The sequence below is a fragment of the Oncorhynchus kisutch genome, linkage group LG14, assembly GCF_002021735.2.
Source record: "Oncorhynchus kisutch isolate 150728-3 linkage group LG14, Okis_V2, whole genome shotgun sequence".
NCBI lineage: Eukaryota > Metazoa > Chordata > Actinopteri > Salmoniformes > Salmonidae > Oncorhynchus > Oncorhynchus kisutch.
The window spans coordinates 85,163,192-85,183,191 of NC_034187.2; the positions used below are offsets into that span (position 1 = coordinate 85,163,192).

General features: G+C 46.6%; 1 protein-coding gene across 1 annotated transcript in view; it reads right to left on the reverse strand.

Annotated features, from left to right (window-relative positions):
* Nucleotides 1-20,000, reverse strand: part of dlgap3 (discs, large (Drosophila) homolog-associated protein 3) — a 53,883-nt gene that overhangs the window by 1,662 nt on the left and 32,221 nt on the right. Inside the window, 5 exon segments of the mRNA XM_031789112.1 lie at nucleotides 1-342; nucleotides 2,537-2,683; nucleotides 4,869-4,960; nucleotides 5,180-5,498; nucleotides 19,675-19,864. The exon segment at nucleotides 1-342 is cut by the window's left edge and continues 1,662 nt beyond it. Coding sequence (XP_031644972.1) covers nucleotides 19-342; nucleotides 2,537-2,683; nucleotides 4,869-4,960; nucleotides 5,180-5,498; nucleotides 19,675-19,864 — 1,072 coding nt within the window. The 3' untranslated portion in view covers nucleotides 1-18.

A 20,000-nucleotide genomic window follows, 5' to 3' on the forward strand; every position in this document is an offset into this window, starting at 1 on the left:
AGGGCTGTATCTCCATGTTCAGAGCCGGGTCTGAGCCTCTGGGATGTAGATCTCGATGCTGTCTGCGCTCTCCGTGGCTGAGTTCTGTCTGAAGGAAGAGGACCTCTTGGTCTGGAGCAGTCTCCTGCGTGCTTCCGTCCTCTGTCTGTCCCCCAGGTCTAAGGACTTCTCCCGGACAGGCATGGCCCGTCCCACACCCCCGCTACGGGCCATCACCAGCACCCCTCCGCCTCCTCCTACCCTTCGTTCCACTGAGAGGTCGCTGACGCTGTCGGCACGGAGACTGCCGCTCACCCCGCCAGCTGGCTTCTTTGGTAGTGGGGGAGGAAGCTTCTTGTCATCCTGAGGGGGATGACGGGAGGAGGGATGTGGGGAGGAGAGGGGGGGTGAGGGGAGGAGGGATGAGGGGAAGGGGAAGGGGGGATGAGGGAGGAGGGATGAGGGGTAATGGGGGGGATGAGGGGAGGAGGGATGTGGGGAAGGGAGGGGGATGACGGGAGGAGGGATGAGGGGAAGGGGGGATGAGGGAGGAGGGATGAGGGGTAATGGGGGGGATGAGGGGAGGGGGATTGAGGGGAGGAGGGATGTGGGGAAGGGGGGGATGATGGGATGAGAGATGAGGGGAGGAGAGGTAATGGGGGGGATGAGGGGAGGGGGGGGGAGGGGAGGAGTGATGTGGGGAAGGGAGGGGGGATGACGGGAAGGGGGGATGACGGGAGGAGGGATGAGGGGAAGGGGGGATGAGGGAGGAGGGATGAGGGGAAGGGGGGGATGATGGGATGAGAGATGAGGGGAGGAGAGGTAATGGGGGGATGAGGGGAGGGGGGGGTGAGGGGAGGAGTGATGTGGGGAAGGGAGGGGGGATGATGGGAGGAGGGATGAGGGGAAGGGGGGGATGAGGGAGGAGGGATGAGGGGTAATGGGGGTGATGAGGGGAGGGGGGGTGAAGGGAGGAGTGATGTGGGGAAGGGAGGGGAGATGACGGGAGGAGGGATGAGGGGAAGGGGGGGATGACGGGATGAGGGGAGGAGAGGTGATGGGGGGGATGAGGGGAGGGGGGTGAGGGGAGGGGGGGTGATGGGAGGAGTGATGTGGGGAAGGGAGGGGGATGACGGGAGGAGGGATGAGGGGAAGGGGGGATGAGGGAGGAGGGATGTGGGGAAGGGGAGGATGACGGGATGAGGGGAGGAGAGGTAATGGGGGGGATGAGGTGAGGGGGGTGAGGGGAGGGGGGGGGTGAGGGGAGGAGGGATGTGGGGAAGGGAGGGGGGATGATGGGAGGAGGGATGAGGGGCAGGGGGATGAGGGAGGAGGGATGTGGGGAAGGGGGGGATGATGGGATGAGGGGAGGAGAGGTAATGGGGGGGGTGTGAGGGGAGGAGGGATGTGGGGAAGGGAGGGGGGATGACGGGAGAAGGGATGAGGGGAAGGGGGGATGAGGGAGGAGGGATGAGGGGAAGGGGGGATGAGGGAGGAGGGATGTGGTGAAGGGGGGTAATGGGAGGGGATGAGGGGAGGAGGGATGAGGGGAAGGGGGGATGAGGGATGAGGGGAAGGGGGGATGAGGGAGGAGGGATGTGGGGAAGGGGGGTAATGGGAGGGGATGAGGGGAGGAGGGATGAGGGGAAGGGGACGGGGGTGACGGGAGGAGGATGAGGGGACGGGGGATGAGGGAGGAGGGGGGTAATGGGAGGGGATGAGGGGAGGAGGGATGAGGGGTGAGGGAGGAGGGATGTGGGGAAGGGGGGGGGGTGACGGGAGGAGGGATTGTGTGGTTGGTAAGTTGGATGATAGAGTCAGTGGGATGTGGTGGCCAAAATGGAAGGATGATAGAGTCAGTGGGATGTGGTGGCCAAAATGGAAGGATGATAGAGTCAGTGGGATGTGGTGGCCAAAATGGAAGGATGATAGAGTCAGTGGGATGTGGTGGCCAAAATGGAAGGATGAGCAGGATCATGGGAGAATGAGAGAAGGTAGAACATGAGAGGAGGATGAAGGCCAAATAGAAGATTGTAGGGGTGGGGGGGGGACAGATGTATAATGAGATGTGAAATACAAAACCAACATAATAAAGACACCCATGAAACAATGCAAAATGGGGGGTAGACGTAGCAGAAAGGAGTGCAGAATATTCCCACCAAAAATAAAGACACCAATATGGATCAGTATGTGAAAGAAGAGAGGAAGGAAATGAGGTAGGAATTGTTAGCACTTGTTAATAGATGCCAGTTGCTACTGTGAGTTTTGTTCTTCCTGTCTTTTCCAAAACAATATATAAACACTATTGTCATAAAGCTTTGAAACAGCACTCAGTCATTTTAGTTAAGATGGGCTCAGCTAATTTTTGGGCAATCAGAACTAACACAAAACTTTAAAAGCTTAAGGCTTCTCCCCCCTCTTGATGTTGTGTAGTTTCACAGCCAGGGCTTGGAGGCAGCAGAACCATCTGTGCCACTCTCCGACACACTGCCATCTTGGCTCTGGGGAATGACCCAGGGTCAGGGGGCAACAGGGCAAAGCAGACCCCGGCTCTCACTTTCTTGTCTGGGGGAAGCCTCCAGCCGGAGTCCTTGAGCCTCTGGAGGTGCTGGAACTTGCTCTTGACGTCTTCCACGTTGAGCTGGAGCAGGTCCCAGAGCCCGGACAGGTCCTGAGAGGTGGGCTGGGGGTACGCCGACGGGTCCTGGAGGGGTGAGGGGTGCAGGGGAAAATAAGTTTAATGTAGTTATGGGATAATGTTGTTACATTATCCCCATAGCTAGGACTCATTCATATTTGTAGTTACATTATCCCCATAGCTAGGACTCACTCATATTTGTAGTTACATTATCCCCATGGCTAGGACTCATTCATATTTGTAGTTACATTATCCCCATAGCTAGGACTCACTCATATTTGTAGTTACATTATCCCTAAAGCTAGGACTCACTCATAGTTGGGACTCACTCATATTTGTAGTTACATTATCCCCATAGGTAGGACTCATTCATATTTGTAGTTACATTATCCCCATAGCTAGGACTCACTCATATTTGTAGTTACATTATCCCCATAGCTAGGACTCACTCATATTTGTAGTTACATTATCCCCATGGCTAGGACTCATTCATATTTGTAGTTACATTATCCCCATAGCTAGGACTCACTCATATTTGTAGTTACATTATCCCTAAAGCTAGGACTCACTCATAGTTGGGACTCACTCATATTTGTAGTTACATTATCCCCATAGGTAGGACTCATTCATATTTGTAGTTACATTATCCCCATAGCTAGGACTCACTCATATTTGTAGTTACATTATCCCCATAGCTAGGACTCACTCATATTTGTAGTTACATTATCCCCATGGCTAGGACTCATTCATATTTGTAGTTACATTATCCCCATAGCTAGGACTCACTCATATTTGTAGTTACATTATCCCCATAGCTAGGACTCACTCATATTTGTAGTTACATTATCCCCATAGCTAGGACTCACTCATATTTGTAGTTACATTATCCCCATAGCTAGGACTCACTCATATTTGTAGTTACATTATCCCCATAGCTAGGACTCACTCATATTTGTAGATATGCCCATACTGTAGCTAGGGCTCATTCATATTGGTTGACAAAATATAGAAGAGAACACAAATAAACACACACACACCTTTGTTTTACTATCCTTGTGGGGACCAAAAAATGTATTCCCATTCAAAATCCTATTTTCCCTAACCGTTAACCAAACCCTAACCAAACCCCAACCTTAACCTTAACCCTAAACCTAAATCGAAACCTAACTTCTAATCCTATCCCTGAACCTAACCCTAACCTCTAATCCTAACCCTAAACCTAACCTCTAATCCTAACCCTAAACCTAACCTCTAATCCTAACCCTAAACCTAACCTCTAATCCTAACCCTAAACCTAACCTCTAATCCTAACCTCTAATCCTAACCTCTAGTCCTAACCCTAAACCTAACCTCTAATCCTAACCTCTAATCCTAACCCTAACCCTAACCTCTAATCCTAACCTCTAATCCTAACCTCTAAACCTAACCTCTAATCCTAACCCTAAACCTAACCTCTAATCCTAACCTCTAATCCTAACCTCTAATCCTAACCTCTAATCCTAACCCTAAACCTAACCTCTAATCCTAACCTCTAAACCTAACCTCTAATCCTAACCCTAAACCTAACCTCTAATCCTAACCTCTAATCCTAACCTCTAAACCTAACCTCTAATCCTAACCCTAAACCTAACCTCTAATCCTAACCTCTAATCCTAACCTCTAAACCTAACCTCTAATCCTAACCCTAACTTCTAATCCTAACCCTAACCTCTAATCCTAACCCTAAACTCTAATCCTAACCCTAACCTCTAATCCTAACCCTAACCTTTAATCCTAACCCTAATCTCCAATCCTAACCCTAACCTCTAATCCTAACCCTAACCTCTAATCCTAACCCTAACCTCTAATCTTAACCCTAATCTCGAATCCTAACCCTAACCTCTAATCCTAACCCTAACCTCTAATCCTAACCCTAACCTCTAACCCTAATCTCTAATCCTAACCCTAATCTCTAATCCTAACCCTAACCTATAATCCTAACCCTAACCCTAACCTCTAACCCTAACCTATAATCCTAACCCTATCCTCTAATCCTAACCCCTAATCCTAACCCTAACCTCTAATCCTAACCCTAACCCTAATTGTAACCCGAACCCCAAACCTAAAATAGCCTTTTTCCTTGAGGGGACAGGTGAAATGTCCCCACATTGTCAATTTTTTTTTGTCCCACAAGGATAGTGAAACCACACACACACACACACACACACACACACACACACACACACACACACACACAGTAACAACCACTCACCACGCTTTGCTGGCACAGACGGAAGAACTGCTGGACCTTTTGGGTCATGAGCATCTGGGCACTGCCCACCGCATTACGGATCAGCTCCAGAACTGGACAGGAAACACACAGGAAACAGGATGTAAGGCAACAGAAAGACGGGGGAGTCAGGAAGTAGAGAGTCCAATGTGTGGAACTTGTGAGCTAAGGCTCAAACCAGTCCAACTTTCCTATAACTTACTTCCTACTCTTTCTGACAACCCCCCCAGCACTCATCCAACATCTCACCCCTCTTCCACCCTGCCTCCCACCCTTTCTCCCCCTTTCCTCACCCTCCTCCGGCAGCTCGTTCTCCTCCGCCTCTCTCTCCATGTTCTGACACCATCCCTCCATCCTCTCCACCTCCGTCTGAAGGAGGCGTAGGAAGAACTCTCCGTCTCTCAGACAGGGCGAGGCGCGACCGGAATCAGGTAGACTACGGAGACCCCCCTCCAGCGAGGGCTGGGGTGTGCCTATCCAGCCACCACGGTCCGCTGCGAGGGGTAGAGGGGAGTGGGCCCGCGGGGGCAGCGGGGGGATCTGGTGGGGGTCTGTAGCGTAACCATCCTGGACATAGTCTTCTCTGTAGGCCCACTGGCCCTGGGTGTGCACCTAGAGACAACCAGTAGCAACAACCAGTTACGCTGATGGGGAGGCTAAAGGCTAAATGCTAAAGGCTAAAGGCTAAATGCTGATGGGGAGGCTAAAGGCTAAAGGCTAAATGCTAAAGGCTAAATGCTAAAGGCTTAGCTCAACAACAACAACAACAACAACAACAACAATTCAACACAGAACCTGAGCAAATGAAAGGGTTTCAAGTCAAAGTAAGTCAAGTTAGGGAGAGATGGGAAATTTACACAACAGTTACCCGGAGAAAAATGGGAGAGGGTCATGCTTTTCAGTCAGGGGGGGGGGGTTAGTATATCTTTTTCTATTGAGTCCAGGGGAGGATCATGTAATTTGTAATCAATTAAATGTCATATTGCTCAGTGTTTAGAGAACGATTTCTTTATTATGGTATCTCGATGTGCGCCCTGTGCTGCCTAGTGTATCAGTCTGCCTAGGGTATCAGTCTGCCTAGTGTATCAGTCTGCCTAGGGTATCAGTCTGCCTAGTGTATCAGTCTGCCTAGGGTATCAGTCTGCCTAGTGTATCAGTCTGCCTAGGGTATCAGTCTGCCTAGGGTATCAGTCTGCCTAGGGTATCAGTCTGCCTAGTGTATCAGTCTGCCTAGGGTATCAGTCTGCCTAGTGTATCAGTCTGCCTAGGGTATCAGTCTGCCTAGGGTATCAGTCTGCCTAGGGTATCAGTCTGCCTAGTGTATCAGTCTGCCTAGGGTATCAGTCTGCCTAGTGTATCAGTCTGCCTAGTGTATCAGTCTGCCTAGGGTATCAGTCTGCCTAGTGTATCAGTCTGCCTAGGGTATCAGTCTGCCTAGGGTATCAGTCTGCCTAGTGTATCAGTCTGCCTAGGGTATCAGTCTGCCTAGTGTATCAGTCTGCCTAGGGTATCAGTCTGCCTAGGGTATCAGTCTGCCTAGGGTATCAGTCTGCCTAGTGTATCAGTCTGCCTAGGGTATCAGTCTGCCTAGGGTATCAGTCTGCCTAGGGTATCAGTCTGCCTAGTGTATCAGTCTGCCTAGGGTATCAGTCTGCCTAGGGTATCAGTCTGCCTAGTGTATCAGTCTGCCTAGTGTATCAGTCTGCCTAGGGTATCAGTCTGCCTAGTGTGGTCTCAATCAAATGATCCATATCCTTCATTATACGTTACAGGCCTAGGCTATATACAGTGGGGCAAAAAAGTATTTAGTCAGCCACCAATTGTGCAAGTTCTCCCAATTAAAAGATGAGAGAGGCCTGTAATTTTCATCATAGGTACACTTCAACTATGACAGACAAAATTACATTGTAGGGTTTTTAATGAACTTATTTGCAAATTATGGTGGAAAATAAGTATAGTATGCTACAGTAGGTCTGTACAGTACCACTACAGTATCCTACAGTATGCTACAGTAGGTCTGTACAGTACCACTACAGTATCCTACACTATGCTACAGTAGGTCTGTACAGTACCACTACAGTATCCTACAGTATGCTACAGTAGGTCTGTACAGTACCACTACAGTATCCTACAGTATGCTACAGTAGGTCTGTACAGTACCACTACAGTATGCTACAGTAGGTCTGTACAGTACCACTACAGTATCCTACAGTAGACCTATACAGTACATTCTGAAAGTATTCAGACCCCTTGACTTTTTCCACCTTTTGTTACGTTAAAGCCTTATTCTAAAAATAATTAAATAGTTTGTTTCCCTCATCAATCTACACACAATAACCCAGAGTGACAAAACAAAAACAGGTTTCTAGACATTTTTGGACATAAAACCTCCCTCCTGAAATATCACATTTACATACCTATTTACTCAGTACTTTACTCAGTACTTTGTTGAAGCACAGAGTGTTCTTCGGTATGTCAATACAAGCTTGGCACACCTGTATTTGGGGAGTTTCTCCCATTATTCTCTGCAGATTCTCTCAAGCTCTCTCAGGTTCTCTCAAGCTCTCTCGCTGCACAGCTATTTTCCAGTCTCTCCAGAGATGTTTGATCGGGTTCAAGTCAAGGACATTCAGAGACGTGGCCCAAAGCCACTCCTGCATTGTCTTGGCTGTGTGCTTAGGGTCGTTGTCCTGTTGGAAGGTGAACCTTCGCCCCAGTCTGATGTCCTGAATGCTCTGGAGCAGGTTTTCATCAAGGATCTCTCTGCACTTTACTCTGTTCATCTTTCCCTCAATCCTGACTAGTCTCCCAGTCCCTGCCGCTGAAAAACATCCCCACAGCATGATGCTGCCACCACCATGCTTCACCGTAGGGATGGTGCAAGGTTTCCTCCAGACATGACGCTGCCACCACCATGCTTCACCGTAGGGTTGGTGCCAGGTTTCCTCCAGACGTGACGCTGCCACCACCATGCGTCACCGTAGGGATGGTGCCAGGTTTCCTCCAGACATGACGCTGCCACCACCATGCTTCACCGTAGGGATGGTGCCAGGTTTCCTCCAGACATGACACTTGGCATTCAGGCCGAAGAGTTCAATATTGGTTTCATCAGATCAGAGAATCTTGTTTCTCATGGACTGGGTACTTTAGATGCCTTTTGGAAAACTCCAAGCGAGCTGTCAAGTGTTTTTTACTGAGGAGTGGCTTCCGTCTGGTCACCCTACCATAAAGGCCTGATTGCTGTAGTGCTGCAGAGATGGTTGTCCTTCTTGAAGGTTCTCCCATCTCCACAGAGGAACTTTGGAGCTCTGACAGAGTGACCATCAGGTTTCTTGGTCACCTCCCTGACCAAGGGCCCTTCTCCCCCGATTGCTCAGTTTGGCTGGGCAGCCAGCTCTCGGAAGAGTCTTAGTGGTTCCATTTAAGAATGGTGGAGGCCACTGTGTTCTTGGGGACCTTCAATGCTGCAGACATTTTTTGGTACCCTTCCACAGATCTGTTGTGCCTCGACACAATCCGGTCTCAGAGCTCTACGGACAATTCCTTCGACCTCATGGCTTGGTTTTTGCTCTGACATGCATCGTCAACTGTGGGACCTTATATAGACAGGTGTGTGCCTTTCCAAATCATGTGCAATTAATTGAATTTACCACAGGTGGACTCTAATCAAGTTGTTTTAGAGTTTTCTCCATGATGATCAACGGAAACAGGATGCAGCTGAGCTCAATGTTGAGTCTTAAAGCAAAGGGTCTGAATACTTATGTAAATATCATATTTGTGTTATTTCTTTTTAATACATTAGCAAACATTTTTGCCGAGACATTGATTCAGCTTTGATCTAAACTTTACTAAAACCAGCACCATTGTGAGAAGTGACCATCGTCTATTTCTACGAATACCCAATTGACGAATAGGACTATTAGATAACGGCAACATCTTCACGGGGGTTATTTTTTTTAGTGACTTATGGGGGTTATTTTTTGAGTGACTTATGGGGGTTATTTTTTGAGTGACTTATGGGGGTTATTTTTTTGAGTGACTTATGGGGGTAATTTTTTTTGAGTGACTTATGGGGGTTATTTTTTTGAGTGACTTATGGGGGTTATTTTTTTGAGTGACTTGGAGTGACTTGAATTCGCCCTTTGAATCGCGGTGCTGAATGGACAACTGGGGTCGTTACTGGGGTTCCACTGGAGCAATGGGGTCCGTGGTGTTTTATGAATATCAAAGCAGACACACGGTGAATTTGGATCCTAGATCTCGTTGGTGAGATGATGGGGGGGGGGTTCATGTGGGGGGGGGGGGGGGGGGGGGATCAGTGTGTCTGCATACGCAATAGAGGTGGTACGTTTCTGTGAGATAAGCACTCAGAACAGTAGGGTTCAAGTAAATCGTACAAGATTGTTTTTAAAGTCAACCATTTCAGCAACAGAGTTTTCTGTCTGTGGGTGTTCTCAGTGCCACTGCCATAGAGAAAGAATACAAGGACGAAACCAGCATTTACCTACCTATAAATTGCTATAGCAATATTGATTTAGTTTGTCATTCTTTTAATTTAATTTGAGTGGTAATTAGGCCTAAATGTAATATACAACGAATGAATCAGAATACATTTTTCCAGAAATAATTTTACCATTTACCCTGGTGTATTGAACATTAGAAAACAGTGAGGGAGCTCCGCAACAGGCTGTTAAACAACATACTAACTCTTAACCAATCAGGAGTAACATAACATACTAACTCTTAACCAATCAGGAGCAACATACCAATCAGGAGCAACATACCAATCAGGAGCAACATACCAATCAGGAGCAACATACTAACTCTTAACCAATCAGGAGCAACATACCAATCAGGAGCAACATACTAACTCTTAACCAATCAGGAGCAACATACCAATCAGGAGCAAAATACCAATCAGGAGCAACATACCAATCAGGAGCAACATACCAATCAGGAGCAACATACCAATCAGGAGCAACATACCAATCAGGAGCAACATACCAATCAGGAGCTACATACCAACTCTTAACCAATCAGGAGCAACATACCAATCAGGAGCTACATACTAACTCTTAACCAATCAGGAGCAACATACCAATCAGGAGCAACATACCAATCAGGAGCAACATACCAATCAGGAGCAACATACCAATCAGGAGCAACATACCAATCAGGAGCAACATACTAACTCTTAACCAATCAGGAGCAACATACTAACTCTTAACAAATCAGGAGCAACATACCAATCAGGAGCAACATACTAACTCTTAACCAATCAGGAGCAACATACCAATCAGGAGCAACATACCAATCAGGAGCAACATACTAACTCTTAACCAATCAAGAGCAACATACTAACTCTTAACCAATCAGGAGCAACTTACCAATCAGGAGCAACATACCAATCAGGAGCAACATACTAACTCTTAACCAATCAGGAGCAACATACTAACTCTTAACCAATCAGGAGCTGGCCAGGTAGAGTGTAGAGGCGGCAGGTAGCCTAGTGGTTAGAGTGTAGAGGAGGCAGGTAGCCTAGTGGTTAGAGTGTAGAGGCGGCAGGTAGCCTAGTGGTTAGAGTGTAGAGGAGGCAGGTAGCCTAGTGGTTAGAGTGTAGAGGCGGCAGGTAGCCTAGTGGTTAGAGTGTAGAGGTGGCAGGTATCCTAGTAGTTAGAGCGTTGAGGTGGCAGGTATCCTAGTGGTTAGAGCGTAGAGGTGGCAGGTATCCTAGTGGTTAGAGCGTAGAGGTGGCAGGTATCCTAGTGGTTAGAGCGTAGAGGTGGCAGGTATCCTAGTGGTTAGAGCGTAGAGGTGGCAGGTATCCTAGTGGTTAGAGCGTAGAGGTGGCAGGTATCCTAGTAGTTAGAGCGTAGAGGTGGCAGGTATCCTAGTGGTTAGAGCGTAGAGGTGGCAGATATCCTAGTGGTTAGAGCGTAGAGGTGGCAGGTATCCTAGTGGTTAGAGCGTAGAGGTGGCAGGTATCCTAGTGGTTAGAGCGTAGAGGTGGCAGGTATCCTAGTGGTTAGAGTGTAGAGGAGTTAGGTAGCCTAGTGGTTAGAGCGTAGAGGTGGCAGGTATCCTAGTGGTTAGAGCGTAGAGGTGGCAGGTATCCTAGTGGTTAGAGCGTAGAGGTGGCAGGTATCCTAGTAGTTAGAGCGTAGAGGTGGCAGGTATCCTAGTGGTTAGAGCGTAGAGGTGGCAGATATCCTAGTGGTTAGAGCGTAGAGGTGGCAGGTATCCTAGTGGTTAGAGCGTAGAGGTGGCAGGTATCCTAGTGGTTAGAGCGTAGAGGTGGCAGGTATCCTAGTGGTTAGAGTGTAGAGGAGTTAGGTAGCCTAGTGGTTAGAGTGTAGAGGTGGCAGATATCCTAGTGGTTAGAGCGTAGAGGTGGCAGGTATCCTAGTGGTTAGAGCGTAGAGGTGGCAGGTATCCTAGTGGTTAGAGCGTAGAGGTGGCAGGTATCCTAGTGGTTAGAGCGTAGAGGTGGCAGGTATCCTAGTGGTTAGCGTAGTGCAGGTCTAGGTAGAGCGTAGGTGGCAGGTATCCTAGTGGTTAGAGCGTAGAGGTGGCAGGTATCCTAGTGGTTAGAGCGTAGAGGTGGCAGGTATCCTAGTAGTTAGAGCGTAGAGGTGGCAGGTATCCTAGTGGTTAGAGCGTAGAGGTGGCAGGTATCCTAGTGGTTAGAGCGTAGAGGTGGCAGGTATCCTAGTAGTTAGAGCGTAGAGGTGGCAGGTATCCTAGTGGTTAGAGCGTAGAGGTGGCAGGTATCCTAGTGGTTAGAGTGTAGAGGTGGCAGGTATCCTAGTGGTTAGAGCGTAGAGGTGGCAGGTATCCTAGTGGTTAGAGCGTAGAGGTGGCAGGTATCCTAGTGGTTAGAGCGTAGAGGTGGCAGGTATCCTAGTGGTTAGAGTGTAAAGGTGGCAGGTTCCTAGTGGTTAGAGCGTAGAGGCGGCAGGTATCCTAGTGGTTAGAGCGTTGTCCGTGGTGGTCTACGAATCCACAACCTTCTGGCTACGCTGACATGTCATTCTTAAAAAAACAAAGAGCAGTTTCTTAATAAACTCCATATCTAAGGCTCTGGTCTCTCCTAGGAGTAAACAATAGGCATGTTCTCCGAAAGCCACTTTATGTTTCATGATTCTTTTTGGGGGATCACTTTTCTTTTCTTTTTTTTCCAAATGTTCAGGGAGGGTCGTGTAAGAATATATTTAATTGAAGGGAGGGCCATCCATTTTCATTTCAGAGAGATCCAATTCTCTTCAGGTGTCCCTAGTTACAAATAATGTACAGTCCCTTGGCTAAATGGAGTGGATGCTTCTAAGGGCAGATTGCAACTTGCTGTTCTTTATTAGGGAGAAGTGGAGACAGTTCATTATGTAATAAAGTCCCAAATGGGGATGAAGAGGACAGGAAGTAGATAAACCCTTTAATGAATCCAAGATGGCGTAGCAGTAAGTCGTCCTGTCGTGTCGTGTCCCTGTATATTTTGTTTATATTTTGTTTATTTTTCGTTTTTTACATATTTTTCGTTTTTTTTTACATATTTTTCGTTTTTTACATAGCTATCCCTTTAAAAACATTTTGCTAAACCTAAGCTTCCAAATACGCTGGATCTTCACAACTAGCTATCTAGCTAAACCGCAACCCTGGATGATTACCCCTGGCTAGCGTTTCCACCCACTTAGCTTGAAGCTAGCCCGGCCTGCGCTACCACCGTAGCATACTCCTGAGCTACAATACCCGGGCCCACGACCGGTCTATCGATGTCACCGCATGAAGAGGAATAAACAGACTCACCCCATCGCGACGTCCCCCAAAGGCTAACTCTCTAGCCCTCGCTATCTCCCTGCTTGCTAATTCGGCCTGCTAACTGCTAGCTTGTCCAGCTCCGGTCCGCTAACTGCTACCTTGTCTAGCCCGGGCCTACAAACTGTTAGCTTGTTAGCACAGGCCTGCTAACCACCTGAATCGCCGCGTCTCAAACGCTCACCGGACCCATATTTACTTTCTATCTCTTTTGACTTTTAATTTGTTTATACCTTCCGGAAACCTGCCTCACCCAATGTGATACGGAATCGCTATTATTTTTTATTTATTTTTAGAACACACTCAAGAACCTCCAGAAGCTAACCAGCTAACTAGCTACAAGCTATTTAGTCATTGTTCGTTTTTTTAACCTGGATAACACTCGCCAGTCCAGCTTCCCTTCCCCATCCACCGCTGCCCCCTGGACACTGATCTCTTGGCTACATAGCTGATGCACGCTGGACTGTCCATAAATCACGGTACTCCATTCTGCTTGTTTGTTTTATCTGTTGGCCCCGTTGCCTAGTCTACGCCATTTTACCTGCTGTTGTTGTGCTAGCTGATTAGCTGTTGTCTCACCTACTGTTTTAGCTAGCTTTCCCAATTCAACACCTGTGATTACTGTATGCCTCGCTGTATGTCTCTCTCAAATGTCAATATGCCTTGTATACTGTTGTTCAGGTTAGTTATCATTGTTTTAGTTCACAATGGAGCCCCTAGTTCCACTCTTCATACCCCTGATAACTCCTTTGTCCCACCTCCCACACATGCGGTGACCTCACCCATTACTACCAGCATGTCCAGAGATACAACCTCTCTCATCATCACCCAGTGCCTGGGCTTACCTCCGCTGTACCCGCACCCCACCATACCCCTGTCTGCGCATTATGCCCTGAATATATTCTACCATGCCCAGAAACCTGCTCCTCTTATTCTCTGTCCCCAACGCTCTAGGCGACCAGTTTTGATAGCCTTTAGCCGCACCCTCATACTACTCCTTCTCTGTTCCGCGGGTGATGTGGAGGTAAACCCAGGCCCTGCATGTCCCCAGGCACCCTCATTTGTTGACTTCTGTGTTCGAAAAAGCCTTGGTTTCATGCATGTCAACATCAGAAGCCTCCTCCCTAAGTTTGTCTTACTCACTGCTTTAGCACACTCTGCTAACCCTGATGTCCTTGCTGTGTCTGAATCCTGGCTCAGGAAGGTCACCAAAAATTCAGAGATTTCCATACCCAACTATAACATCTTCCGTCAAGATAGAACTGCCAAAGGGGGAGGAGTTGCAGTTTACTGCAGAGATGGCCTGCAAAGTAATGTCATACTTTCCAGGTCCATACCCAAACAGTTCGAACTACTAATTTTGAAAATTACTCTCTCCAGAAATAAGTCTCTCACGGTTGCCGCCTGCTACCGACCCCCCTCAGCTCCCAGCTGTGCCCTGGACACCATTTGTGAATTGATCGCCCCCCATCTAGCTTCAGAGTTTGTTCTGTTAGGTGACCTAAACTGGGATATGCTTAACACCCCGCCAGTCCTACAATCTAAGCTAGATGCCCTCAATCTCACACAAATCATCAAGGAACCCACCAGGTACAACCCTAACTCTGTAAACAAGGGCACCCTCATAGACGTCATCCTGACCAACTGGCCCTCCAAATACACCTCCGCTGTCTTCAACCAGGATCTCAGCGATCACTGCCTCATTGCCTGTATCCGCTACGGAGCCGCAGTCAAACGACCACCCCTCATCACTGTCAAACGCTCCCTAAAACACTTCTGTGAGCAGGCCTTTCTAATCGACCTGGCCCGGGTATCCTGGAAGGACATTGACCTCATCCCGTCAGTTGAGGATGCCTGGTCATTCTTTAAAAGTAACTTCCTCACCATTTTAGATAAGCATGCTCCGTTCAAAAAATGCAGAACTAAGAACAGATACAGCCCTTGGTTCACCCCAGACCTGACTGCCCTCGACCAGCACAAAAACATCCTGTGGCGGACTGCAATAGCATCGAATAGTCCCCGTGATATGCAACTGTTCAGGGAAGTCCGGAACCAATACACGCAGTCAGTCAGGAAAGCTAAGGCCAGCTTCTTCAGGCAGAAGTTTGCATCCTGTAGCTCCAACTCCAAAAAGTTCTGGGACACTGTGAAGTCCATGGAGAACAAGAGCACCTCCTCCCAGCTGCCCACTGCACTGAGGCTAGGTAACACGGTCACCACTGATAAATCCATGATTATCGAAAACTTCAATAAGCATTTCTCAACGGCTGGCCATGCCTTCCGCCTGGCTACTTCAACCTCGGCCAACAGCTCCGCCCCCCCCGCAGCTCCTCGCCCAAGCCTCTCCAGGTTCTCCTTTACCCAAATCCAGATAGCAGATGTTCTGAAAGAGCTGCAAAACCTGGACCCGTACAAATCAGCTGGGCTTGACAATCTGGACCCTCTATTTCTGAAACTATCTGCCACCATTGTCGCAACCCCTATTACCAGCCTGTTCAACCTCTCTTTCATCTCGTCTGAGATCCCCAAGGATTGGAAAGCTGCCGCAGTCATCCCCCTCTTCAAAGGGGGAGACACCCTGGACCCAAACTGTTACAGACCTATATCCATCCTGCCCTGCCTATCTAAGGTCTTCGAAAGCCAAGTCAACAAACAGGTCACTGACCATCTCGAATCCCACCGTACCTTCTCCGCTGTGCAATCTGGTTTCCGAGCCGGTCATGGGTGCACCTCAGCCACACTCAAGGTACTAAACGACATCATAACCGCCATCGATAAAAGACAGTACTGTGCAGCCGTCTTCATCGACCTTGCCAAGGCTTTCGACTCTGTCAATCACCATATTCTTATCGGCAGACTCAGTAGCCTCGGTTTTTCGGATGACTGCCTTGCCTGGTTCACCAATTACTTTGCAGACAGAGTTCAGTGTGTCAAATCGGAGGGCATGCTGTCCGGTCCTCTGGCAGTCTCTATGGGGGTGCCACAGGGTTCAATTCTCGGGCCGACTCTTTTCTCTGTGTATATCAATGATGTTGCTCTTGCTGCGGGCGATTCCCCGATCCACCTCTACGCAGACGACACCATTCTATATACTTTCGGCCCGTCTTTGGACACTGTGCTATCTAACCTCCAAACAAGCTTCAATGCCATACAACACTCCTTCCGTGGCCTCCAACTGCTCTTAAACGCTAGTAAAACCAAATGCATGCTTTTCAACCGGTCGCTGCCTGCACCTGCATGCCCGACTAGCATCACCACCCTGGATGGTTCCGACCTAGAATATGTGGACGTCTATAAGTACCTAGGTGTCTGGCTAGACTGCAAACTCTCCTTCCAGACTCATATCAAACATCTCCAATCGAAAATCAAATCAAGAGTCGGCTTTCTATTCCGCAACAAAGCCTCCTTCACTCAAGCCGCCAAGCTTACCCTAGTAAAACTGACTATCCTACCGATCCTCGACTTCGGCGATGTCATCTACAAAATGGCTTCCAACACTCTACTCAGCAAACTGGATGCAGTCTATCACAGTGCCATCCGTTTTGTCACTAAAGCACCTTATACTACCCACCACTGCGACTTGTATGCTCTAGTCGGCTGGCCCTCGCTACATATTCGTCGCCAGACCCACTGGCTCCAGGTCATCTACAAGTCTATGCTAGGTAAAGCTCCGCCTTATCTCAGCTCACTGGTCACGATGGCAACACCCATCCGTAGCACGCGCTCCAGCAGGTGTATCTCACTGATCATCCCTAAAGCCAACACCTCATTTGGCCGCCTTTCGTTCCAGTACTCTGCTGCCTGTGACTGGAACGAATTGCAAAAATCGCTGAAGTTGGAGACTTTTATCTCCCTCACCAACTTCAAACATCAGCTATCTGAGCAGCTAACCGATCGCTGCAGCTGTACATAGTCTATTGGTAAATAGCCCACCCTTTTCACCTACCTCATCCCCGTACTGTTTTTATTTATTTACTTTTCTGCTCTTCTGCACACCAATATCTCTACCTGTACATGACCATCTGATCTTTTATCACTCCAGTGTTAATCTGCAAAATTGTAATTATTTGCCTACCTCCTCATGCCTTTGCACACATTGTATATAGACCCCCCCCTTCGTTTTCTACTGTGTTATTGACTTGTTAATTGTTTACTCCATGTGTAACTCTTTGTTGTATGCTCACACTGCTATGCTTTATCTTGGCCAGGTCGCAGTTGCAAATGAGAACTTGTTCTCAACTAGCCTACCTGGTTAAATAAAGGTGAAATAAAATAAAAAATAAAAATGATGTAATGAAGTCCCAATGGGGATGAAGAGGACAGGAAGTAGATAAACCCTTTAATGATGTAATGAAGTCCCAATGGGGATGAAGAGGGCAGGAAGTAGATAAGTCCTTTAATGATGTAATGAAGTCCCAATGGGGATGAAGAGGACAGGAAGTAGATAAGTCCTTTAATGATGTAATGAAGTCCCACTGGGGATGAAGAGGACAGGAAGTAGATAAGTCCTTTAATGATGTAATGAAGTCCCAATGGGGATGAAGAGGACAGGAAGTAGATAAGTCCTTTAATGATGTAATGAAGTCCCAATGGGGATGAAGAGGACAGGAAGTAGATAAACCCGCTAATGATGTAATGAAGTCCCAATGGGGATGAAGAGGACAGGAAGTAGATAAGTCCTTTAATGATGTAAAAAATACTAAGCATAAAGCAGACACAATGTTACCAAACTAGTGTTGCATAGTATATTATCCTCACGCAGGACCTAACTACCTACCCACCTACCTACTACCTACCTACCTACCTACCTACCTACCTACCTACCTACCTACCTACCTACCTACTTAGCTAGCTAACTAACTACCTTACAACCTAAAAACCTAACTAACTAACTAATCAATTAACTGCTAACTAACTACCTACCTACCTACCTAACGAACTAACTACCTACCTAACAACCTAAATAACTGACTGACTAACTAAATACCTAACTAACTAACTAACTAACTAACTAACTAACTACCTACCTAACAACCTAACTAACTAACTACCTACCTACCTACCTACCTACCTACCTACCTACCTACCTACCTACCTAACATTCTAACTAACTAACTAATTACCTACATAACAAACTAACAAACTACCTACCTACCTACCTACCTACCTACCTACCTACCTACCTACCTACCTAACAACCCAATGAACTATCTACCTAAACAACTAACTAACTAACTACCTACATAACAACCTACTTAACTAACTACCTACCTAACAAACAAACAATGTAACTAACTAACTACCTACCTACCTACCTACCTACCTAATAACCCAACTAACTAACTAACTAATCAATTAACTGCTACCTAACTACCTATCTACCGACCTACCTAACAAACTAACTAACTAATCAATTAACTGCTACCTAACTACCTACCGACCTACCTAACAAACTAACTAACTAATCAATTAACTGCTACCTAACTACCTACCGACCTACCTAACAAACGAACTAACTAACTAACTAACTAACTAACTAACTACCTACCTAAGAACCTAAATAACTGACTGACTAACTAGCTACCTAACTAACTAACTAACAACCTAACTACCTACCTATATACAGTACCTACCTAACATCCTAACGAACTAACTAATTACCTACATAAAAAACTAACAAACTACCTACCTAACAGCCTAACTACCTAACTACCTACCTAACATCCTAACTACCTAACTACCTACCTACCTAACTAACTAACTAACTAACTAACTAACTAACTAACTAACTAACTAACTAACTAACTAACTAACTAACTAACTAATGACTTACCTAACAACCTAACAAACTAACTACCTAACAACCTAACTAACTAACTAACTACCTACCTACCTAACAACCTAACTAACTACCTACCTAAAAGACTAACTAACTACCTACCTAACAACTAATTAACTAACTAACTACCTAACTAACAAACAAACTAACTAACTACCTACCTAACAACCCAACTCACTCACTAACTACATACCTACATAACTGACAAACTAACAAACTAACTAACTACCTACCTAACATCCTTACTAACTAACTAACTACCTACATACCTACCTACCAAACTACCAAACTAACTACCTAACAACCTAACTAACTAACTAACAACCTAACTAACTAACTAACTAACAAACTAACTACCCAACAAACTAACAAACTACCTAACTACCTAACTACCTAACTACCTACCTAACATCCTTACTAACTAACTACCTACCTACCTACCTACCTACCTACCTACCTACCTAACTAATGACTAACCTAACAACCTAACTATCTAACTACCTACCTACCTAACAACCTAACTAACTAACTACCTAAGAAACTAACTAACTACCTACCTAACAACTAATTAACTAACTAACTAACTAAATACCTACCTAACAATCCAACTCACTCACTAACTACATACCTCCCTAACAACTGACAAACTAACTGACAAACTAACAAACTAACTAACTAACTACCTAACATCCTTACTAACTAACTAACTAACTACCTACATACCTACCTACCAAACGACCAAACTAACTACCTAACAACCTAACTAACTAACTAACAAACTAACTACCCAACAAACTAACAAACTACCTAACAAACTACCTAACTACCTAACAACCCAACTAACTAACTAACTAACTAACTAACTAACTAACTAACTAACTAACTAACTAACTAACTAACTAACTAACTAACTACCTGCCTAAGAGCCCAAATAACGAATGAACTACCTACCTACCTACCTACCTACCTACCTATCTACCTAACAAACTACCTAACCACCTAACTTCCTAACTACCTAACTACCAAACAAACAAAACTAACTGACTAACTAACTAACTGCAAACTAAACAAATAACTATCAACCTAACAACCTAACTAACTAACTAACTAACCAACTAACTACCCAGCCCAACTACTGACCGTGCGGTGGTACTCTGCGTACTGGTCGGCTGACTCTGGCTCTGAGGAGTGTTTCTGGAAGGAGCAGCCGTACTGGAGGCTCTTATCCTGGGTAGGAACAGCGAAGGTGAGGCCTGGGTAACCCCCCTCTGGGTCCAGGTCTGCCTGGACGCTGGCCGTCACACTGTTGGAGCGCTTGAATCGAGCACGTCTGGGAGGAGAGGAAGGAGGGGAGGAGGGTTAGGATGTATCTACTGTAAATACACACAGACTAATACTACTCATGCAGAGACAGACAGAGATAAGAGGGAGTTTTTCCATTGTCAGTTTCAACTTCGATAATAACT